Source organism: Mytilus galloprovincialis, chromosome 13, assembly GCF_965363235.1.
Source record: "Mytilus galloprovincialis chromosome 13, xbMytGall1.hap1.1, whole genome shotgun sequence".
NCBI classification, from domain to species: domain Eukaryota; kingdom Metazoa; phylum Mollusca; class Bivalvia; order Mytilida; family Mytilidae; genus Mytilus; species Mytilus galloprovincialis.
The window spans coordinates 16,690,140-16,716,090 of record NC_134850.1 but is presented as its reverse complement, the minus strand read 5'-3'; the positions used below and the strand labels follow the sequence as shown (position 1 = coordinate 16,716,090).

Sequence of the window (25,951 nt, the reverse complement as noted above, 5' to 3'; positions counted from 1 at the left end):
ATCTAACATTGAACTCTATGTCACAATAGTTGCATCCAATCTCACAATATTTTACTTATATATTATGTGGTAGATGTCATATCTAATCTGCACTTCAATATATAATTTTTGCCTAGATTATCCTTTTAAAATAGTCTGATCTCTTCATATGTCAACTCTATTTATATTCAATGTACTTTTATTTTCCAGAAGAGCCAGATCTCTGTATGGTGTTAGTCCATGCTGTCAGTTTGGACCCAAGGGAACCATCCTGGATAATTCATCATCATTTCTGTAAGTATATACTAGCTATAGTTAATTTTGGATATAAGTAAACAATAATTTATTTGAATCTGGAATTATTTTTAATTCCAGAAAATTGATAATTAAGAAATGTATAATTAAAACTTCAACCAATACATAATAAGGTTACCCATGTGGCATTGCTATGGTTCGTGTATACTTTGCTGATATTTCAGTATGAACTAGTCATAAATGCATGAGTAACCTCCCTTGATAGGGTTACTAAAGTTAGAGCCCTGCTTTTAATTAGCCCCCACTTTGAAAGTCGGGCTATACTGCAACCACACTGTCAGTCAGTCCGTCTTTCGGTCAGTTTATCTGTACTTCCAACAAATATTTTTTGCCACAATTTTCTCATGAACTACTGACCAAGCAACCTCATATTTGGCTATAGCAACTTAACAGTGATGGGTTTTATAATGTGAGCGCTTTAGGATTTATTTGAAATCTACATCCTGATTTTCAAAACTTTTTCCAAAGAGTAGGGTATGCTTAGCAAAACAACTTGTACCTTTCAAGATCCCATTTTCTGAATCACATGTACTCTTAACAAGGACATTGATGGCAATAGACAAAAAACAATTGACTAGAAGCTACCAAATTAGACTCAAAACTTGTCTTCTTAAAGTCCTATTGAATTCAATAGACTAACAAATAGACAGCACCAAGCTTTGGGCTTAGGAAGTCAGTGTATCAAATTCTAACCATTAGGGATAATTTTATATATCCTACTGTAACCTTGCCTTAGTTACAGGACAACTGTTGTTGTTCTTAAGTTACCAGTAAAAGTACAAAGTCTTTAATGTTTGCATCTGTTTAGTGAAATAGAGTATGTTTAAATACTATCTTAGTATTACATAAAATGCATTCAACCATTATGAATTTGTTAAATAGAGCAATGTAATATCTAAAATCATAACATTTTCAGCTATTTTTTTTATTAAGTTTCCAAATTAATTCATGCAATATATATGTTAGGATGTCATTTTTTATCTTTGAAAATTTACGGAAATTCCACAACTAATTCCAATAATTGGGACATTCTTTGAAAATGAAGTCAGATGTCAATCAATCAATCAACTGCATTTCTATGACAAGAACTTAATCAATTGAGTATCAAAACAATACAAACAGTCAAAAAGTAAAAAAGATAAAAAATTTTGGTTAAAAGAAAGAAGATTGTAGATTCAAATATTTGGATTGTAATGAAATTAATACACTAAACACTGCAAAAAAGCATATTTATAGAAATTATGTTCTTGTTGCTCTAGAGTTACAGTTCTTACACTGTATAACTTCTGTTGAAGTAGATTGTTACACTGTTCCGTTGAAATACACTAAAGTAGTATGATAAATACACCATTTAAGTATTTTAGTTTGAAAGTCTTATCTTTAAACTCAAGTAATTCTTTTTGGTGGAAAAATATTAATTGTAATTTTTTTTGTAAGAGTTTCATAATTTGTTCGTCAAGTACCTGTATGGGTGTTGCTCATTGTTGAAGGTATGATAACCAATGAAAAAAACTATTATACCGAATGATGTAGATGTTAACAGTTAAATGTCATCACAAAACCACATTCAACAATGAGCAAATCAATAATACTGCATACTTTTAAGGCCTTGATGTATCAAAATTTTAATTATTTCACATGAGAAAGATTGCTTTTACAAAATTCCTTGTTTACTAGGATGCAATATAAAATTTGTGGGAAAAGCACTGATGTATTTATTTCCTCAATTATTGATCTGCGTAAGATTTATAAACTCATTAGTGTGCAACTTTTAGCAATTAAAAAATGTAAACATTAATTAAAGAAAGAAGAAAATTTACAGATATGGGATAGTCTGCTAATTGAGGTAAAATGTACTTTACAACACAACAAACATGGTTACTGTTAACCTGACATTTGATAAGCCTGTCCTGTATAAGGACAAGGTGAAATGGCAGATGCAGCCTCCAACCAGATCACCTTTTTGAACATTGAACCTTTTGATCTTTGACTTAATTTTTCAAATCTCCAGGCCTCCTCCATCTTAGAAGTTAGTTTGTATATATATAGTATGGTTAATGTGAACCTATGATTCAAATATTTGAGTATTCTTCCTGAATCCTGATTTTAAAAACGAAATTTTCAGTCTGAAAATGTTTTCATTAAGAATCCCATTCATATGGTACATATATTTAATTTTTCACAATATTAAATGTTCAATCTGGTGAGAAAATGATGATGATGATGATGGATGGCAGGTAAAATGTAAATTAAGTACAAGCACATGTAAATGTGATATGAATTTTATGAACCCATTATTACTTTGTACTAAACTGACATGTTGAATCGGAAGTTAAATTGGTTTGATGTAGTAGTTCACAAGGTAACAGTCTTTCAAGGACATAGTATTCTGACTGACAGTACTGACCATATAATGCAGTTTCTCTTTCTTCTCAATGCTGCATGCTTATAGGCTTGTACTAATTAGTAGAGAAGAATCACATAAATTTTCAATTTTTTTTTAATATATCCAGAAAGAACGATGAAAATGATGATATATACAAATCTACGTACTTATCAGAGTTCAAGGTTAAAGAAATATTTACTATTATGTAAATAAACCTAATCAGTCACACAAGATAACTATAAAAATGTGGGGATTTATAATGTGGTTGTTTTTATTGTGGAATCAGACATTTCGAAATGCAGGTCAACACGGAGGAAAAATTTATCATCTTGAAATCGACACTTATAATGTCCAGAATAATTTTACACATTTCTGGAGAAGTACAGGATTTTGTCCACCACTACCACATGAAAAAGCATATGATTATGATTTTGGAAGAGACATGAAGCATAATTTGGCTTTGATTGGTTCAGTTGCCCATGGTGGAATAAAGCAAGTCAGAATACATTGGCTGTTGGATTTGGTTTCCATGACTACAAAGAAAGATGGTGGTCTTGTTTACAATTATGACAAACTTGATGATTTGCTTCTGTTTCTTTTTGAACAAGAATTGAAACCTGGATTTGAATTAATGGGATCTCCATCCGGATATTTCAATGATCTTGAAAACAAGACTCAAGTCTATTTATGGAAAGATTTCATTAAAGATTTAGGTCAACATTTTGTGGCTGAGTATGGTTTGAGTGAAGTAATGACGTGGAACTTTGAGACTTGGAACGAACCAGACTGTCATGATTTTGACAAAGTTAAAATGACTGTGAAAGGTTTTCTTAATTATTATGATGCTTGTTCTGAGGGTCTGAAAGAAGCAAGTCCATTAATCAAGTTTGGTGGACCAGGGGCAGGATGTGATCGTCCAGGTCATAACCAATATGCAGATGGACTTCTACAACATGTTGTAAATGGTCAAAACTACTTCACTGGAGAGAAAGGTGTCAGAATTGATTTTCTGTCATATCATCGGAAAGGTGACGGCTTTTCCCAAAATATTTTAAATGGAGAGATAGAAATTGTAAATGAAATAAAGAAAAAATACCCATCTTTAGCAAATAAACCATTTTATAATGACGAGGCTGATCCTCTTGTTGGTTGGTCTAAGGATGAAGATTGGCGAGCAGACGCTACTTATGCTGCTATGGTTGCCAAGGTGATAGGTCAACATCAGAATATGATTTTAGCCAATCAAAATTCACCAATACCTAATTTTACACTTTTAAGTAATGATAATGCATTTTTGAGCTGGTTCCCTCATCAATTTACACAGAGAACACTCACAGCAAGGTTCCAGATGAATAATACAAACCCACCTCATGTGCAATTTGTACGAAAACCAGTCCATTCTGTCATAAGCCTGCTTAGTTTACACGGTGATCAACAACTCAAAGCAAATTTTACAGTGGAGGATAATTTAAGTCAGAAGGTCAGAGTTCAGAATGATAGTGACCTCGGTGTGCTAGTGACTCGTCATAACTATGATGGTTTTGGTTCTCCTGATTCATGGCAGACAACTGTCATGGTTTATCAAAGTATGGATACAAAAACTGATCCACAAGAAATCAGTTCTGTGGAATTGAGTATTCTCCTTGTACCTCCCAATCCTAATGGAACAACCGTTACTGTTGTGGGCTATTCCATCAGCAATAATCTGACAAGTAATCCTTATGCAATGTGGAAAAACTTTGGAAGCCCAGATTATCCCTCAGTTTCACATTTCACCAGCATGCGACAGGCTGAAGGACCAACTAGATTTTTAAATGCCTCTTTTATCGATTTTAATAATCCACATACTTTAAAATTTAATATTCAGACACCAGAGGTTATTCTTCTGCATTTCTGTGCTAATGCACTCCAACAGCCAGATCAAGTGACTAATCTTGCCGTTTATAACGTGACGGCAGGCAAAGTCATGATCACATGGTCTGATAGTTGCGTAAATACAAAATGTATATGGACTTACGAAATCATTTTCCAGCTTAAATATACAAGAGTCATGATAAGGATAAATGACTATGATATTATTTCCACTTCATTTTATTTTACACCTCCTGAGGAAAAAGATGACTTTGTGGAGGGAACGTACCGAGTGAGAGCAGTAGATTACAGTGGACGGACAGGAGTGATGTCACTTCCTGTTAAATATGGAAACTTTTAATGTCTGGTGTTCATGGTTTTCAATGATGCATCATAAGACAAAAGTTATAGATAAACACTGGAGTAAAAAGTCTGTAAAAGTGTCTTTGCATATTTGATAGATTTGGGAAGATTTTTATCAACAATTTTGCTTTTTGAACTATTATAAAATTAGTGTATCTGATGTCAAATAAAAAGCTTTTTCAAATTTTTGTTGCTATAAAAGTAACTGAATTTCAATATGGCACTGAAATTTTGTCATTATTGAACATGAACATGAGAAGCGATGAAAAAAAATAAAATATTTAAGCAATATATCTTTACTTGGTACAAACACAAAATATACATTATTTTGGGAATTTTATTATTTTCATACATTTTTTGACTTTTATTTAATTCATTGGGGTGTAAAAGCTTTGATTGAAGTACATTTTGTTCTGCGCTTCATTCTAAAAATGTTTGCACAGTCCACAAAGTTACAAAAAGAAGCATTCAATATTTATAATTCCATTTTCTAGCTAGGATCATGAAAACACGATTTTTTTTTATTTAGTTTACCTGTGCACTTTATTGTGGGACCTTGTGTCATCATGAATGATAAATTTTATTGTGTATAATGTAGTTGATTAAGGAATAATGGGAGATTGCAGTGAGCCATGCAATCAGAATAATGTATTATAATGAAACAATTAGTACATCTAATGTTATTATAAGAATTAATGTGATATGATTGCCAATGTCAATGTCTGAGCCTCAGACAACAAAGTGACATAGAAGTAAACATGCATGTATCAAGTTTTATGCAGTTAATATTTTCCTTTCAATGATTAGGGACCTTTGGTTTAAAATTTTCCTTATAGTTTGGTATTTTTGTTATTTTACATAATTATGATAAATGATTAAGAACCATAAAAAGATATAGGTTACAATGTAACTGAGTTTCCCCTTACATAACAAAGACCATCAGGGAACTATTGACATAAAGATGGAAAAATTTCTGATTGGTTGTTATATCGTTTATACATTGTGCTCCTATATAATCTTTATGAATAAGGTTTCATGCAAGCACATTTGTCCTATAAAATGTTTGATAAAAGACTAGAGATAAGTTTCCAAGCAGAAATGTGTCTTTTTATAAAATCCATGCAGTTCAAGACTAGAGATTTTTCAGTTTCAATTGAAACCTGTGGAAATTCTAGATATTGTTACCAGTACCCCAATTCTTGTATACCAAAAAAAGAAGACAAAAAGTCTCTGTTTATATTCTTGGATGTTAAGAATTCAAATACAGTGAAACCTGTTTAAACCCAACCTCTTCGGGACTTAGGATTTTGTTAGGTTTTGGCCGATGTTCGGTTTTATCAGGTTGAAATAACTCACACAATTGGATATGACGGTGCTTACAAACATGTTTGGTGTATACAGGTTTTCGATTTATACAGGATTCGGTTTAGTCAGTTTCACTGTAGATGTCAAATTTCTATAAAACTGTTAAATGATGAAATATTCAAAACATCATGGAATTAAATAAATGTTTCCTAGAAAAGCTTTATCAAATAAGATACTTTTGTACTTAATTTTATAATAGATTCTAAAACAAAAAGATTGTACAATAATCTTAAGTACAAAGACCACTGATTTCTATCATGTCTATTATAAATGTGTAATAAAAAATACTTTTTAGAAGAAAAAAAGGAGGTCTTATATAGCTTTTCCAAGAACAGTTCATTTAACAACATTTTTCATCTGTTATCAGTTATGAGCAAGTGTTACAGTTTAGTATACATATGTACATATATACGAATGTATGTACTGGTGACGGGTATCTATAGATCAAATCAGCTATACAAATCAGCTAGCCGAAGGATGTTTATTTTAGAAAAAGAACTCCATTATAATTTCAGGTAAATTCAAAAAATCAATTAACTAAATAAAAATAAACATGAAATGAACAGGTGTATTAATTCACAAAGTTAAGGCTCGGCTCGATGTCCATTTATTTGATAAAAGTCTTAAGGTTCAGAAATGAGGACAAAAGGTTAATTATAAATATCTAAGTAAACAAAAAGTTTGTGTTTCACTATTTCACTGTTAGGACATATTATTGAATTAGTATTTAGTATTTCATTGACAAAAAAGTCATGAAATATATAAAAATAATAAAATTACCAAAATGTTATGAAAAGGTTTAAATTATTAAATAAATGTTATAGTACAAAACGTGCAGTTGAAGCCTAAATTTAAGGGAAGTCAACAGTGAAGTGCATTTTTTGGGGATATATGTTGGGACTGTATATATATGTTTGTTATATATATAATTAACTGCTTATGGAAATACCTATACCCAGGTAAGATCTTGTAGAACACCAATACAAACAGGTCAAGAAATATATTTATCATCATCCTTTAATTTTAGTTCCTACAAATATACTCCATAGTGTGAACAGTATGTTTACATGCAGATTTTTTTATACCCCTTTCCAATTTATTATACCCCTGCTTTAAAAAAAGGGGGGTTTACTGTTTTACCTCTGTCTGTCCTTCCGTCAGTCCGTCCTTCCGTCAGTCCGTCCGTCCCATGAATATTTTTCGTCGCATTTTTCTCAGGAACTACAATACAAGGATTTTTGAAATTTGGTTTAAGGATTTATATAAGTCAGCTATACCGTGTGATGCGTTTTCAGATTCATCACTCGACAACTTCCTGTTTACCGAACACTTGCATATTTTTACACTATGAATATTATCCACTTGCGGCGGGGGTATCATCAGTGAGCAGTAGCTCGCAGTTTCACTTGTTTCTTAATGTATTATGCCTCAAATAACATGAAGGGGATGAAGTTACACTGTAAAAACATTTAGGTCACAAACTTTAAAGTATAATGTAGTGATGTGGCTCATTTGAAAAAGTATTAGTATATTTGAAGCTATCAAACAGAATTCAAGACCCCCTTAACATAAAATGTTCTTTAATTTAAGGTAGAGCTGATGAAGTTTTCTATAATTTTGATATTATTTGTCCGAAAGTAAAACCCCACGCTGTAAACATTTGATTGAGAAAGAAAGGGTAGGCAGAATTTTGAAAATTTGCATCTATTGTCTAAAAAAGGCACAACTTTAATAACTGTGTTATCATTGTTATAGTTGGGCAATAGACCTGTTGGTGACCTTCTGCTGTTGTTTTTTTTCTATGGTCGGGTTGTTGTCTCTTTGGCACATTCCCCATTTCCATTCTCAATTTTATTGGGTACCCAGCCTCGAAGAGTTTAATCAATGCAGTAATTTTGAATGTTTATTTTTCTGGAATGCAGTCTTTTAGGTTTATGTAGGCAAATGAAATCCTTTGGTGTGAGGGAATAAAATTGGTTGTTGAGGCCACACTTAAAAATATTTTGGTTTGCCCAAACCCTACCCAAAGGTTGAGACTGTGGGTAGGTAGGTCAGGCATTTTCTTTTTTTTTCAATAAAAGAAATTGAATATCAGATGTTTATTAGTCTTCATGCTTATTTGATTAAAAAAACTTCTTCAAATCAGGACAATAAAAGAATTTGAGTAGGCAGCTTTTTTCTGGGTAGGTAGCGTTTGGGCAAACAAACCTATTCTTTATTATGGCCAGATTATAAATATGTATTGCATGAAATAGTAGATATATGAATAGGGTCATCTTATATGAAGTTTCTGTCTTTGGACTTGCTCTTACGTTGGGACAGGACAACGCTCAAGCAAGTCGACCCTCTCTAAAGGGGTCAGACATTAGAGAAATGTCAAACATGTCAAATGTAAAACTTTAGGTGGTTTAACCGTAACTTAATTGCATCATCGTGATCAGGATCAAGAGAGGCTGAGGTGCAGACAAAATGACAGTTGAATATTATTTGTAATCATGAAAACGTGTTGTTATAGAACATGAAACAAATGTTCTGTACAATAGAAAAGTAGAGAAGAAAAAAAATTGTCAGCCCAATGATGTATATATTCAAATCAGAGACTGTATCAGTATGTTTAAATAAATGCAACAAATCACCAAAAAAAATACTTTCATGAATTTATCCACTTTTTGTTTTTTTTATTCATTATTTTTCTAAAAAATCAGCTTGCTGTTTTAGATTTGTTGTATTTATACATCACTGTTGGTCAGTGATCATGTGATTATGAGAGCTGAGGGCATTAGAATTTATTTTTGTACAAGTCACCAATTCAACCCTTATTTTAAACATACCATTGCATATGGTTTTCAGTGGAAGTTTATATTTCCAGCCCTTCTTTCCTGATCGATCGAATCCAACCTTAAGCTTGTAGAACCTTAATAGACTAAAAATGTTTTTCATTCAGACTATGCTTGAAATAATTGCCACTGGACTTTAAACATGGAGGAAACAATCATCAACCAAGCCCGCTGCGAGTTACCCTATAACATTTTTGTATCAAAAAGGCACAATGTTTATAGCAACATCACACAATCTTTATTCATAGCACGTAATTTATTGGTGTTTTTTATGTGCAATTATACAATTATAGATCTGTTTCACAGATTTTTAATTGATTGTATTTCTGGCAGTAAAAATGCTAGATTTATAATTGTCTAGATGTATTTTATTAAGTTCTAAACACATACAAGATTTAAAGAAGAAAAATCTCCTTACACCTAAAATACAAATAATTTTTATTGGCTTTATGAGTTCAGAAATTCAGTACAGGTTAAAACAAACTTTGAATGTAAATGTAACAGACAGCTGTATTTGTGTTTTTGTCATATTCATATTATTTTCAAATTCTTATTATTTCTTGATAAGTAAATAACTTGATATTTAAATAAGGGCACACTGTTTAAATGATGGTAGAAATGACAAATTATCCAAGTATGGTACATAATATCTAAGGGAGGATGGTTTAATTTCAAAGTAAACTAAATATTTTTTTTCTTTTTATTACATATAATTGTATAGGTAACTTGAAGGAAGCAATCACAAATTTATTTAAAGAAAATTAAAATTTGTTAAAGGATCAACGATTATCTTTATAATTCAAAAAGACTTTGAAATTACTTCAAATTCTTTATATTTTAATCTTGTGGAAAAAAGTTATGTGTTATGACAAAAAATTTGTACAATATTAGATGAGTTCTTTAATTCTTATTGGAGCAAAGCATTGTGGACTATAAAACCAGTTAAAGATTTATTAAAAAATCAGAGGATGTATTTGTTAAGTGAATTGTGAATATATGTATATTTATGTAGTAACGTGCAGTACATTAGTTTGTGCTTTTCGAAAGTAAAGTGAGAAAAATTATTAGCTAGACGTACATCAAATAAAAGTTTAAGACCATCACCAGGCAAAAGGAATTTACCAGTACCAGACTGCAGAGCTTTAGTAAATAATACATGTAATATATTATAAGAGGATATTATTGAGGATAATGGATGGAAATAATAATTTGACTTGTTTCAGGTACATTTATTTTTTTAAATGTATATGTTATTTATAATTCATAGAATGTATAGTAAGAATAAAACAATTGATGATGAAGAACATCTCTTAACTTCTGGGGTTATTTAGTCCCTTATGAAAAGTTGTCTCTCTTTCAATCACACCACATGTTCTTATTTCACTAGAGTAGTATCTGAATGGAGTTTTACTAATACAAGGAGTCTAGCTATAAAATGGAATATGATAGCTGTTTCTTTAACAGCATTAACCACACAGCAGCAAATAAGGTCAAAGGAAGATAACTGATTGCTTGATAAGCTTTTAACCAACCACTTGTCAAATAATTTAAATTTACATTTTGGAAGGAGAAAAACTTTTCATTGAAGCTACACTGGCAGCATCTCTCGTGAATTGCCACGGCTTAATTGTGATCTTAAAAATTTCAATTATTTTACTCAGACTGAGAATTCAACCAATCAAAATACATTTTGTACTAGAATTTGTGTTCAGAGTTAAATTTTATGACCCAGAGCACAGGACACCCAGTATTGCCTCTTAATTCTCTCTAGTGTTAAAAGTAAGAAATAGTTATATTATATTGAACTATGACCTTTGAACTGTTATCCAATGATCAGTACTACTGTATAACAAGAAATTTTTAATTGTGTAAAATTTCCTGATTTTTGCGTAAGGCAAAGTTTACTGTTGAAAGTTTACCCTATACTTATATACCGGGTATTACTGTCTATAAAAATGCTTTGTATAAAGGTCTGATACACGAAAAGTATGACATGAACATTTTATCTGGCCCTTTATAGGCCCTGAAACAAGGAATAAAACCCAAATCGAAAATAACCCGATATACATTATATTAGCTACTCAGGCTCTATTGAAAATAAAAACGTTTGTTGATTTTATGTGCTTTCTTTGATAGACACATCAAAATATAATAAATAATCATAAAGTAGTTGAAATCATATATATAGGTTATCAGAGCATGGCCTTTCCGGCAGAGTTCATGTTACTGATAGGTAAATCTGAGATTATTATTGAATTCATGCACTACTTAATGATAAATATCCTGAGTACATGTAAAAGCACAACACATTTTATTCCTAGCTTACTTTTGGTCTTGATTTTGATAATGATAAGAACAGTTTTTATGAAGCTAATTCTTCTTAAAATTTGGCTTCACAGTACTCAAACAGTATGGTCTTAAAATTACATATAGTTATTTAAAATACAAAAAATATGTTCCAGTAATCAAAATCTAAATACTTATAAAGATTGACATAGAATGGAGATTTCAATTGTGCTTTCGTCCTGATCATACATGAAATATTTGCCAGTGGATATTACGCAATTAACAATCAATCAAACCAATTGTGGTTGAAGTGCCATTAAACACCTAAGAATTATTCAATCAGTTAATATTATGTGATGAAGTTTTATAAATTTCTTTTCAGAACAATTCCAGATCCAAGTAGTCAGAAATTAAAGTGGGTAAAAGCTCCATTAACAGTTTTGGTTGTAAAGAAGATGTATGATGATTCTGTGTTGTCTGCATTTAAAAAACTGGTCTCCTGGCTGGTGGAGGTAAGTTTATAGAAAAACTGGTCTCCTGGCTGGTGGAGGTAAGATGTATGATGATTCTGTGTTGTCTGCATTTAAAAAAACTGGTCTCCTTCTCCTGGCTGGTGGAGGTAAGTTTATAGAAAAACTGGTCTCCTGGCTGGTGGAGGTAAGATGTATGATGATTCTGTGTTGTCTGCATTTAAAAAACTGGTCTCCTTCTCCTGGCTGGTGGAGGTAAGATTAAAATAACTGGTCTCCTGGCTGGTGGAGGTAAGATTAAAATACTGGTCTCCTGGCTGGTGGAGGTAAGATGTATGATGATTCTGTGTTGTCTGCATTTCAAAAACTGGTCTCCTGGTTGGTGGAGGTAAGAAATATGATGATTACCGGTATGTGTTGTCTGCATTTAAAAAAACTGGTCTCCTTCTCCTGGCTGGTGGAGGTACGATTAAAAAAACTTGTCTCCTGGCTGGTGGAGGTAAGATTAAAAAAACTGGTCTCCTGGCTGGTGGAGGTAAGATTAAAAAAACTGGTCTCCTGGCTGGTGGAGGTAAGATATATGATTCTGTGTTGTCTGCATTTAGAAAACTGGTCTCCTTCTCCTGGCTGGTGGGGGTAAGATTAAAAAAACTGGTCTCCTGGCTGGTGGAGGTAAGATTAAAAAAACTGGTCTCCTGGCTGGTGGAGGTAAGATTGAAAAAACTGGTTTCCTGGCTGGTGGAGGCAAGATGTATGATGATTCTGTGTTGTCTCCTGGCTGTTGGGGGTAAGATTATAGAAAAACTGGTCTCCTGGCTGGTGGAGGTAAGATTAAAAAATGGTCTCCTGGCTGGCGGAGGTAGTATTATAGAAAAACTCGTCTCCTGGCTGGTGGAGGTAAAATTAGCACAATGTCTACAAACAAAACATGTTTAACCCCACCACATTTCTGTTTATCACGTCTTAGTCAGGAGCCACTGGCCGTTGTTAGTCTTGTATTTGTTTCTAGGTTAGGGTCAGACATCCATTTTCATTGAAATAGTACACATTTTTGTTAAGGGACCAACTGAAGCCAACACTTTGCTGTGTTGAAGACCCATTGGTGGCCTTCAGTTGTTTTCTGCACCCAGGTCATTAGGGATTGTTGTCTCTTTGACACATTCCTCATTTCCATTCTCAAGTTTATCTGAATTGTGACTGAAACAAACAAATCATGAAAAAAATTTGGATTTCAGATATACTATTTTTATTTAGCCTTTCTCTCTAAAGCATCTAATATATGATGATATAGAGTCTGTCAGCAAAGCTAGAGTGGTAGAGAGAACTTTATTTAAAAAATGATAATTTTTTTTGGTCTAGTTGTCGGACAAATTATCATTATACAGTATAGTCAAAAATTATATCAAATAGTTCAACCAGAGTATTTAAAAGTTATGTAAATTAACCCTCTCATTTTAAAAAATCTTATTCGAGCCCTCAATTTTCATGGTTTAGTCAGCTTACTTTTGTCACATTAAAGATACAAAGAATACTACCATAATGTAAATTTGTGAAAAAATAAAACCTGCATGAAAGATCATACAACATTACTTTAGCAAATGTACCTTTGACATGACATTAAAACATGCTACTTGGCTCTAATTTAGGGCGTTTATGACCTTTTTTGAAATTTGAGCATAAATAAAAGCAGTCTGGTAGCATTTTATGCCCACATCATCACACCTGAGGGAGCATTTATTGTAATCTGTCTATGTGCGTAGTTGTATGTCCAAAAATTGGTTTATGTTCTCTAACTTAAGTTATTCTCAACCAAATATGAAACTTATTATCCAATATACACATTCTCTATTTATATCAATTTCTATGCCCAGATCATAAATTTTTATGTGTATAATGATGAAAAAATGCTGTCTCTGTCCTCAAATCAAATAACCACAAAATAAAAGCACTGTAGTTCCAAGAGAAAGAGGGTTCTATAAGTAAAATAGTCGTCATTGCATGATTTGTTCAATGTTTTTTTTTTTTTTTTAGCTTTTAGCTGTACCAGTCTGTATAAGAATGATGCAAAATGTTATTCAATTTTCTGTGGAAACCCTACACATTTTAAAATGTTTTTAATACCTTATTATACCCTTGCTTTAAAAGAGGGGGTATACTGTTTTACGGTTGTCTGTCCATCCTTCAGTCCCTCCATCCCAAGAATATTTTCTTCACATTTTTTTTCACGAACTACGATACAAGGATTTCTGAAAATTGGTTTCAGGGTTTATATAAGTCTGCTAAACCATGTGATGTGTTTTCAGATTCATCACTCAACAACTTCCTGTTTACCAAACACTCAATGTATGGTTTTACACATGATAGCCAAATTTAAAACTTTCGTCACGTTTTTCTCAGGAACTACAATACAAAGATTTCTGAAATTTGGTTTCAGGGTTTATATAAGTCAGCTATACTGTGTGATGTGTTTTCAGATTCATCACTCAACAACTTCTTGTTTACACTATTAAAATTATCCACTTGTTGCTGGGGTATAATCAGTGAGCAGTAGCAGTAGTTGGCAGTTTCACTTGTTTTGGATATAATTTGATGGTGAAATTAAAATTACTTTTAATATTTAATCCTAGCTATATGTTCACCTATTTACATAGATGTAGGTTTGAAATATAAAACTTTGATTTAAGGTCGAACGATTTTTAGGGTCAATCTCAGTACTTAAATAAAACAATTGAGTATAAAGAATTAAAATGAAAAAAAAATGGTAATTTAAAAAAAGATTTATGAAGAAAAAAATGTGGTTCTGTGTTTTTGTTGTTTTATTGTCAGTCATTAGGTACAAAATCATTATTTAAGTAAAGTAGCCTAGATTTATTAAAAAAAAATAATATGAATAATATTGAGTTTATTCCTGTCAAATGTCTCTTTAAAATAATTTCTACTTTTGTCACTATTTGATAGTTATTGACACATTTTCATTGGGCAGATTTCTTATAAGGGAATAATTTTTATATGTCAAAATACCTTTTTAGGTAAAACTATTTTACACATAATTGTTCTGGGACTTATCAGCTTAGATGAATTGAATTCTTAGGTGGGTTTTTTCCAACCGATATTTTAAATTAATTTTTTTTTAAATCAGATCTATGAATTTAATAACATAATCTTAAGCATAAAATGTTTTGATATATCATGAAATTTGTTTGATTAGACTGAAACCTTTTAATTGACAAGGACAAACTGCCAGTTTTCTTGAAGAAGTTCAGTGGTCCAAGGTCATTATTTGGTGAGAGATGACTTGTTGGCAATTTTACCTCATTTTCCTATCTTTATATACCACTATAAAGCCATGGTTTACCATTACTGAAAGTGGCTTTGTGGTTTAGCAACCAACAGACAAAAAAAATCAAAGTTATTTATCCAAAAATGATAATTCGTTTTCAAAATACACTACAGCTTAGATGGGTTCATCTATGGCTGTAATGTGCACAGAGGGGCCATAACTTACTTATTACCTCCCCTATTCCCACTGGATTTTATATACAATTCTTTCCTTCAATTAACAAGGGAAATTTAAATATTCAACAGTTTATGAATTTTTTCTATTGGAATGTGATTGGTGGCTTTGGTCTGCTCTCTTTGACACATTCCCCATTTCCATTCTTAATTTTATTTTATACTTTGGCAAAACCACAAAAAAAAATTCACAAAAATTTAAGCTTTTCTCAATCCATGATTCCTCAGCATAACAAACATGGAGGTTAGCGGTTCTTTTAGAAATTGTAATTTGCCTGTATTTGGAAGTATGCAAGTTTGTACATTTCTAAAGAAGTACATGTTCATCAGATGAATGCTCTTTTCTCTGTTGTCTAAGGACAGAATAAAATACCCGGTAAGTTTTTTTCATCAGTAATCTTTTTTTAATGATTTGATTTATTCACATTTAAAAAAATAATCCTCATAATTCCTCCAAATCATGGTCACATCAAGAAAGGTTTAAAAAGATTATTTCAGGGAATTCTGGTTGGAGAATTTATTTTTCTGTATTAATATGTCAATTTAAATGTTATATTTTTAAGAGGTAATAAAACTTGATTTTTTTTCTGATTAGATAACTATTGTTCTGATTGGAAAATAATGTCAACTATTAATGAGCCACATTATTTGAATTTTGGTGGATTAAGTTGTCTCAAAGTCAATCATACCACATCTTATTTTTTTTATCATATTTCTCAAGGGGTCATTTTGCACTTCTAAAAATGTCAAATTTTCCTTTTCTTATGACAATTGTATAATTGACATTTCTTTGGCTTAATTTCACTGACACATGGTAATTGCAGTTGTAAATTTTATTTTAATCAATCTATATATATAGTTTTGCTAAACATGAAGCTAGAGTTCCCTCAGGTGAAGTTGACCTTTAACAATTTTGTGGTGCGATGACCCAATGTTGACCTTTGTTGGTTAACCCATAAATGCTACCAAAGGCACAACCAAAAACATGAATATCCACAATTTTTGGTTTTCTCTAGTAAATCTTGTTTTGATTGGAAATATGATAAACTATAAATGAGCCACATCATTTGAAATTTTGTGGATTAAGTTGTCTCAAAGGCAATCATACCACATTTTCTTTTTTTATCATGTTTCACAAGGGGTCATTTTGCACTTCTTAAATGTTAAATTTTTCTCCTTTTTTCTACAATTGTATAATTGACATTTCTTTGGCTTTATTTCTTGGTTATTGCAGTGGTAAATTTTCTTCATATCAATTTATATAGTTTTGCTAAACATGAAGTTAGAAATCTCTCAGGTGAAGTTAACCTTCAAGAATTTTGGTCATGCTGTGTAGGCTTAAATCTTTGGTTTACCAGTAAATGCTCACAAATGCTTTGTATAATTGGGTCAGTAGTACTGTTTTGGTAATCATAACTATTAAAAAATATTGATCGATCGATTATTGATGTTAGTAAAAAAATATCTATGAATGTTATTGTTTTAGAGAAACCGTTTCTAAAAAATACTAAACTTAGAGGAAAATCAATTCGGAAAGTCCATAATCACATGGCAAAATCATACATGTATAACAAAACGCATAAAAAACGAATGGACAAGAAATGTCATATTCCTGACTTGGTACAGGCATTTTCAAATGTAGAAAATGGTGGATTAAACCTGGTTTTATAGTGCTTGAGCACCAATAAGATATCCATTTTATACATATAAACATCTGATGAATTTTGTTTATTTTCAGTTTAAGAATATGGTAGTATACATAGAAAAGAAATATTTAGATAAAAATTACCTGCTGTCACAGGATGAAGAATTTGTTGATCACCTAAAAACTAAATTACAGACTTTTGAGGAAGGTAAGATACAGGGCTATCTGGACCAAGTACTGTTTGTCTTTTGAGTAATTCTGATTTGGTTTTGGGTGTGTTGAATCAATGCAGTCTGATCAGTCAATAAAAAAAAGATGTTGTATGACTGGCAATAAGACAAATATTTTAAGGTCACCATACAGCCTTTAACCCTTTAGTCAACTATAGAAACATCTGCATGACAAAATGTGGAACAATTCAAACAAAAATAATTCAATGTCATTATATATGCAAAAAACAAATATGACAGACAGCAAACAATGACTATCACTGAATTACAGATGCCTAATTCAGAGAATAGGCATGCACATATAGAATGTTTTGGTTTGCCCAAACCCTACCCAAAGGTTGATACAGTGGGTAGGTAGGTAGGCGCATTTTCTCTTTTTTTTCAAAAAAAGAAATTGAAGTATCGGGTGTTTATTACTCTTCATGCCTATCTGATTAAAAAAAACTTCTTCAAATGAGGACAATAAAAGAATTTGAGTAGAAAGCTTTTTTCTGGGTAGGTAGGGTTTGGGCAAACAAACCTATTCTTTTTTATGGCCTGATTCAGAGAATAGGCATGCACATATAGAATGTTTTGTCAGACAAGATTTTCATTTATATGGTTGATTTAAAAAAAAACCAGTGTACATGAAAGAAAAACAAAGGATTAAAGTATTCATCCATGACACAAAATCAGTACATGCACTTAAAAAAACAACCCCAAAAACCAAAGGAACAGTTCTTTTATTGCTGTTCTTCATCTAAAAGTCAAAGTCTGGCCTTCAACATTGAGCAAAAAATCTCACCTCACTGTAAATATAAGACGGCCAGCTTAGAGCACCAGTTTGAGCAGACACATTTGCAAAATAATTCGAAATAAACTTTCTATAAAGATTATTTGGCATCAGGTTTTGTTTGTGGTTTAGCTTTAGAAGGTACAGTTAAATTTTCCATTTTGATAGAGTTTATTATAGTGTTCCGTTGTTGTTTTTTCAGGTAAAGATGATCTAACAGGAAAAATAGATATGATAATATGTCTTGGTGGGGATGGTACATTGTTATATGCCTCAAATTTCTTCCAGGTAAGATATCTTATCAGAAGAGGATAGAGCTGTGCCAAGGGAGATTACCCTTTGACTAAATAAAACTATGATAATATGTCTTGTTGGGGATGGTACATTGTTATATGCCTTAAATTTCTTCATAACACAGATGGGTTTTGAAAAATCTTAAGTCTATATTTCTCTTCATTTTAATGATTTTATAGAAGTCAAAAAAATAATTTTCAATAGTAATTGCCCTTGCAGAGGCGGATTTAGGGGGTGCCCAGCCCCCCCCCCCCCCCTTTTGGAAAAAAATTTGGTTTCTAATATAGAGAATCACTGAAGCGTGACTTAGGCAGTCAGTGGGACCTCACTTATGAAAATTTCTGGATCCGCCAGTGCCTTGTACTAATAAGATTTTTCAACGCTGGAGATATTGAAACTTTGTACTTTTATTCAAGATACTTCAATGTTTTATTTCAGACAAATGTTCCACCAGTAATCAGGAGTCTATTTCACAAAGAAACTTACGACTAAGATTGATTCATGACTTACGATCAATCTTAGTAGTAAGTTTTTTTGTGAAATCGATTCCTGGTATTCAACAGGGGATCACTGGGATTTTTAACACCTTTTCCATTTGATAATTTTAAAGACAATTTAAAGAGTTATTTCCCTTTAAAGTGTTCATTGTAGATGACTACCCAACATGGCTCATATATTTTAATTACATTAATGTTTATTTTCAGACAAACGTTCCACCAGTGATGGCATTCAACATGGGATCACTAGGATTTTTAACACCATTTCCATTTGATAATTTTAAAGAACAAGTCACAAATGTTTTAGAAGGTAAGGTAAATATAACATAAAATTGGGAATGGAAATGGGGTATATGTCAGAGAGGCAATAACCCAACCAAAGAGCAGATAACAGATGAAGGCCACCAATGGGTCATCACTTCAGCGAGAAAATCCAGCAACAGGAGGTGGGCCTCAACTGGCCAATAAAGGCCAGAGGCTCCTGATTTGGGACAGACGCAAACATGTGGTTGGGTTAAACATGTTTTGTAAGATCTCAACCGTTCTATAAATGCTATACCTCTAGCCTATGTAAAATAAAGAAACACACAGCAATATGTGTAGTTAAATAAAGGCAACAGTAGTATACGGCTGTTCAAAACTCGAAAATCTAGGGACAAAAAACAAAATCGGGGTAACAATCTAAAACTGAGGGAAACGCATTAAATATAAGAGGAGAACAACGACACAACATTAAAATGTAACACACATAGCAACTCAGTTTAAAATAAGTCTGATTTTCAATAATACTGTATGGAAAGATACTGGTAGTTCTAATGCCAAAAAAAATATGGATTCTTGCTTTGATTTTGTATAAATTGAAAGAAAAAAACATTATTAAATTCTTTTATTTACATTTACATTGGAGTTTGGTATTTTTGTTAATTATGTTTTTGTATATTTGTAGGTCATGCCGATCTAACACTAAGATACAGACTGAAGTGTGTAGTGTGTAAATCTGGGTCTGAATCACACAAAGTATCACATATAAAACATATCAATAATTCTGACAGTAAACAAAGTTATTTAGTAAGTAAATATTTCTTAAGGTGGTACCTAACACTACAGGAAGATAACTCTGTAAAATCATCTAAACGTTTTAATTACGTTATGTTGTTACGGGCATATTAAGTTTCTAAATGATCAAAATTAGTATTTGTCAAACTGCTATATAACCAGTGTAATTTTTCTGAAAAAACTGTTGGTTTAAATTATTTTAAATTTTTATATTTTTGTCAAAGGGAGTATATACTTTGTCAAAATTTTATGAAATTTAAACGAGCCAAGTTAATTTTAGTGAAAGTGTTGGGTACCACCTTAAATTGTTGTATAATACATGTATAGATAACTGGGAGCCGTGCTGAAAACATTCATAACTCATTTTAAACTAAGTGTCAAAGTAAAGATTGCATTCATATAGACCCAAATGAGGTTTAATTATTGTCCGTCAGCTGTGATTTTGATCTAAATCAATATTTCACTTTTATCAATGATTAGAACAATTTCAAAATAATATTTGAATTTTTTATCTACTATGGTCATCCATAAATTTGGTACCCCCCAAAAAATAATTCAAAGAACAAATAACAAATATTTTGTTTTAATAAGAACTAATCATAGACACCAGGATTTAAGTTATTTACCCCAGAAGCACTTTTCACGCTTCTAATAAGGTCTGATCAGTAACACTTGATTTCAAAAAGATAAAAAGGCTGAACTGAGTATGAAGAGCATTTAGGACCCAAAATTCTTTAAAGTTTTGAAAAATACAACTAGCTAAGGTAATTCCATTCTCAGGGTAGAAACCTTAAGTATTTTAACAAAAATCGAAAAATTTATAAACAGTTGATTTATAATTATGACCATTTCACTGATAATTCATATCAATACAGAAGTGCTGACTATTGGACTAGTAATACCCTCGGAGAGAAAAAAGAGCAGTGGCATTGACACACTAGTTGTAAACAAACTCATCATAGATACCAAGATTGAAATTCTGTTTGTCAGATGCACTTAGCTTTTTAAGTAAATACTAGAACACACCCGTGATATTGCGGGTCCGTGACTGAATTAAAGTATATAACTATGCGCAAGCCTTATTTTAGTATTAGTATTGTCATCTGATAAAGTCATGCCGATTATAAGATATACAGTTTTCTCTGCTTTCAAATCTTTCTGTTTGAACCCTTCGAACTAGAACTTATCAATTATTGATAATATTAATTATTTGGAAAACAAAAGGTCCTGGAATGGAATATTTTTTAATCAACAGCATTGTCCTATATTAGTTATAAATAAAGTTGAATTCTTTGATTCACTGTTTTACGTCATGCCCCCTAACAAATTGAAAACTGTACCTATATGCCTTATTTTAGTCCAGATTTTTAGTATTCGTATTGTTATCTTAGAAAGTCTAACTGATTAAAATACTACAATAGGTAACAATTTGACAATTAAGTAGTGTCAACCCTGTGATTATGACCCGTGTAATACTGTATAGCATATTAATCCCGAATACACCGTTTGGTGGTGCGCCTGTCAGATGCGGAACGTACAGATAAGGTAATCGGTAACAGGTGAATATACTATTGGTATCGGTATCGGACTCGACCCGGAACTTCTTAATTATTGGCAATATTAATTACGTGGAAAACAAAAGGGCCTGGAGTGGTGTAATTTTTAATTTTCACCTTTGTACTATATTAGTTATATATAAAGTTGAATTTTTTGATTCGTCGTTTTTATGTGATGACGGCTGACAAATTAGACCTCGTAATTTTAGTATTATAGATGAATTATAATGATTTTAATATGTTTTAGGTTTTAAATGAAGTAGTTGTTGACCGTGCACAATCACCCTACCTTAGTAATGTAGACCTGTTTGTAGAAGGAAAACTTGTAACATCAGTTCAAGGAGATGGTTTGTATTTTTATTTCTATGCTACTTTGTATATATTATTGTGAAATGATTGAATGTATTATTTTCTAGTTTAAGAATCAGAATTTTTTAAGATAAATTTCAAAATTTCAGAATTTTTCCTGTAGATTTTTTTGGCCTCTGTGGCTTAGTGATCTAAGTAGTTCACTACAATAATAATTAGCTTATCAACACTAAATTTTAAATTTTGGGCACATCATTCTAAAAAAACTTGTCATATATTTTAAGAGTTTGTTAGGATCACTCGAGCTTGATACCCCATAATCAGTTTAAAAAAACCTGACCTATGATTTTTGATTTTATAGTTTCACACTAAAACTTTTTACGATATTTTATTCTTATGTTTGATTATTTGTGAAGAATTGAATGCTTCTTTTTGTAACTTCATTGGGGTGTAAAAGCGTTGACCGAAGTTCATTTTGTACAACCCTATGAAGTTACAAAAAGAAGCATTCAATACTTATAATTACATTTTTTAGCTATGATCATGAAAACACGAATTTTATAATTGTTTTATTTAATTCACTTGTGCACTTTATTGTGGGACCACGTGTTATCATGAATGAAAAGTTTTATTGAGTGATGCAATTGCTTAAGGAATAACACGTGATAGGCAGTTAGTCAATCAGAATAAAGTATCTTAATGAAACATACATCTAATGTAATTATTACCATATATTTGCCCAACATGTTCATGATTAATTTATCAACACCAACAGTTTGTCTTACATTTTCAGGTTTGATAATTTCCACACCAACAGGAAGTACTGCCTATGCTGTATCTGCCGGAGCATCAATGGTCCATCCCAGCGTACCAGCTATAATACTCTGCCCTATTTGTCCTCATTCTTTATCATTCCGACCAGTTATTGTTCCAGCTGGAGTGGAAATCAAGGTATTTTGGATTTATTATTATTCCTGGAAAACCAACTTTTATGGACTTCGTGGGGACAAGTTAACAACAAATTTTAATGTTCCATTTTGCACAAAGTCTTTTATTCAGAATTTGTAAAAACTCCAAAATCAAATATTCACAAAATTAAATTTTTCCTAAAAAGACAAAATTTGGTAACCATGAAAAAAACTGAAGTGAAAAATAAAAAACAATTAAAACAAAAAAAACAAAAAAAACTAACAGCATGATTTATGTTCAAAACAATGCATGAAAAACAATGCATGAAAAACAAACATGATATACAGCAACAATTGCTAAAAATTCTGAATTATAGGATCTTGACATGGGACAACAGGCTTTACACAATATTGCAGGGTCAATCATTTTTGCTGGTGCCAAACCTTCACCCTATGTTGTGTAACAGCACAACAAAAGAACAAACTAAAAATCTCAGTTGAAAATGGCTTGACTCATCAGATAGATACAAAGATCAAAATCAACTAACAAAAACACCAAACCCTCAACATTTGGAAGCAAGCATCTTTGTTTTAATAAGTAGTATAAGATGTGAATTATGATGTTTTCTTCAGATAATGGTGGCAGAAAATGCCAGGAGTTCTGTATGGTTATCATTTGATGGGAGAAACAGGCAAGAATTAATGCAGGGAGACTGGTAAGTTATCTTAAGATCGAAATAAAAATAAGCTAAGGTTAATTTAAAGATACTGGTTTGAATAATTTATCTTTGATGTGAGAAACAGGCAAGAATTAATGCAGGGAGTCTGGTAAGATATATGTGATAGGCAATTTAGGCAAGATTTAGATAGAAAAGTAAGAAGATGTTGTATAGTTGATAGTGAGACAACTCTCTACAAGAGACCAAATGACATGGAAGTTACCAACTGTAGGTTACCGTAATACATTCAAAAATGAACACTCTCTTTGATGGCCCCTGTTATCTATTTGTGTGAAAGATATGATACTGTGGATTTGTGGGTTTGTATCTGTGGGTACCAAGTTCATGGATTGAGGAAAATTTATATTCTCAAGGATATTTGATTTGGTGAATTTGTCAAAGTCAGCATACAACCCTATAGAAAATATGTACTTGGTTTAACATTTAAATTTATGATTCATCTTTACCCATGAAATACACAAAAGAATTGGTGAACACAACAAATAATAAGTTGAAATTTTTCATTAAATTCTCAAACTGTTTGCTGTGACATAGAGTCTACAAGAAAGGAATGATAGAGTTAATTACTTGGAAGGAAGGAATATGTAACTAACAAGTTAATTTTTAAAAGTTCAATAAATTTTAATTTTAATTAAATTTCAGTTTAAGGATCACTACAGCACAGTATCCAGTACCATCTATATGTGCTAGAGATCAGATAGACGATTGGTTTGCAGGGTTAGCTGGGTGTTTACATTGGAACGTTCGCCAACAACAGAAACCTCTTTCCTCAATACCTAGTACAACCAGTTTAGACTCTGTAGAACTTAGTAATTAATTCATTGGGTTACATGTCAATATTTTGTTTGCTACTTTTGAAATTGTTATGTATACAGTAAATATTTAAAAATAGGAATGAAACCCCATGCATGTTAGATTTTCTTGATTTTTGAGGGATTAATTTCATCAAAAATCTTGCCCGGACTCCAAATTTTCAATTATGGAATATGCCAAATACCTTAAAAACAGTATTTGGAGATGACAGGCATTTGAAGATATTGCAGTTTCCCACAGATACTTATTGAGCATAATAGAATAGTGTAGTCAACATTTATGCATCTTTATGTAAAGAATATGTATGCATGGTTAAGTTGAGACATGTTGCTTTGAATGTCTTTTATAAAAGTACAGTAGACTCTGGCAATTTAGAGACTAAAAATAGTCGTTTTTCTGCAACAACAAAAAATATCAGTAAATCATTTCCCAGATGTAAGGAGATAAACTTTGATATTTAAGGATTATTTTTTGACAAATGAAGGAGTTAAGCATGTTTGAATTTAAAGCTTTTGAAAAACCAGACATTCTCTTTTAAGCAGGTTTTACTGTATTGGATAATTGATGTATCAAAGATACAATCTTTGCAGCCCGTTTATAATATGTGATTCAAAAGTCTGAAAAAAAAATGAATATTCAAAGTAGCAAACAAAATATATTATTGTTTTATATTTGTTAAGTTTCTCATTTTATATATGAATGCAATCATTTAAATATTTTAATGTTTATGATTTGTTAAATAATTTTTTTTGCATATTTTGTGATATGTCTGTTATATTGTTTCTGAACTTTTATATTATAAATATTTAATTCTAAATAAGTTTTTTTTCCATTACTCATGCAATTTTCGTCAAGACAAAAATATGTTTTCACGATATAGACACCATATTGATAGAGACCTCCAAAATTTTTTTCCTGTAAAGACCTGTCAGCGACCTCCTCTCATGGAATTTAAACAATGGAATTTATTTGTAAATATATGTAAAATTTTAAATTCCATTGTCAGTGCCAATTTTTTCTTGTGTACTATATTTCAATTGGTGGCCTTTTGGCTGTAATCTGCTCTTTGGTTAGGTTGTTGTCTCTATGACATATTCCCAATTTCCATTCTCAAATTTATATGCAACATTTCAAGAAGAAATCCATTCTGTTTTTCCACAGGAATTGTTTTATTTTGGCATTGACATTTGAAAATACTGTATGAATATAAATTTTTGTGTGTTTGCAAATTTATTGGTTTTATTTCTTTAATAGATTTCAATTGAACTATTTTTTTTCTTGGTTTTTCAGCTTATAAGTAATTAATGTTTTTTTCATAGGTTAATAATACAGTGGACTTTTTGAGGATATTGTTCATCTACGATATAAAAGAAATGAAAAGTTTGCCAACAGGCAAAAACAATTAACAGGCTATTATTTGAACTTAGAATTATTTTTAATTATGGAATTTTCATAATTTCTTGTGCTTGAAATTTTTTAATGAATTCCATGTTTATTCTGCATTATAATGTCCTGTGCGCCACACAACACTTTCTATTACAAAGAAGATAGCACATTTTCAATAGAACGTACTATGCCGCGCACAACACTATCTATACAAAATGCATTGTGTGGAAAATGTTATGAACTGCTCAAAACATAATAATACAGAATAAACATGGAATTTATCAAAAATTTCAAACACAAGAATATATGCAAATTCCATAATTAAAAATAATTCCAAGTTCAAATAATAGCCTGTTATTATTACTGTGGATTCATTTATT

General features: G+C 31.4%; 2 protein-coding genes across 5 annotated transcripts in view; both read left to right on the top strand.

The window, feature by feature from the left end:
- LOC143057547 (NAD kinase-like) overlaps window positions 1–25,543 on the top strand; it is a 39,277-nt gene extending 13,734 nt beyond the window's left edge. For 2 of the 4 annotated variants that reach the window (XM_076230857.1, XM_076230859.1), the window contains 10 exons: window positions 190–273; window positions 11,765–11,894; window positions 17,104–17,218; window positions 18,215–18,300; window positions 19,011–19,113; window positions 19,750–19,871; window positions 21,663–21,762; window positions 22,518–22,675; window positions 23,266–23,348; window positions 24,015–25,543. In XM_076230857.1, coding sequence (XP_076086972.1) covers window positions 190–273; window positions 11,765–11,894; window positions 17,104–17,218; window positions 18,215–18,300; window positions 19,011–19,113; window positions 19,750–19,871; window positions 21,663–21,762; window positions 22,518–22,675; window positions 23,266–23,348; window positions 24,015–24,189 — 1,156 coding nt within the window. In that variant the 3' untranslated portion in view covers window positions 24,190–25,543. The remainder of the gene's footprint in view (window positions 1–189; window positions 274–11,764; window positions 11,895–17,103; window positions 17,219–18,214; window positions 18,301–19,010; window positions 19,114–19,749; window positions 19,872–21,662; window positions 21,763–22,517; window positions 22,676–23,265; window positions 23,349–24,014) is intronic. The other 2 variants (XM_076230858.1, XM_076230860.1) reach the window with 1 other exon arrangement.
- LOC143057545 (alpha-L-iduronidase-like) lies at window positions 2,892–6,116 on the top strand. The gene has a single exon (XM_076230856.1). The coding sequence runs from the start codon at window positions 2,925–2,927 to the stop codon at window positions 4,890–4,892; it is 1,968 nt and encodes a 655-aa protein (XP_076086971.1). The 5' UTR covers window positions 2,892–2,924; the 3' UTR covers window positions 4,893–6,116.
- Window positions 25,544–25,951: the final 408 nt, after the last annotated feature.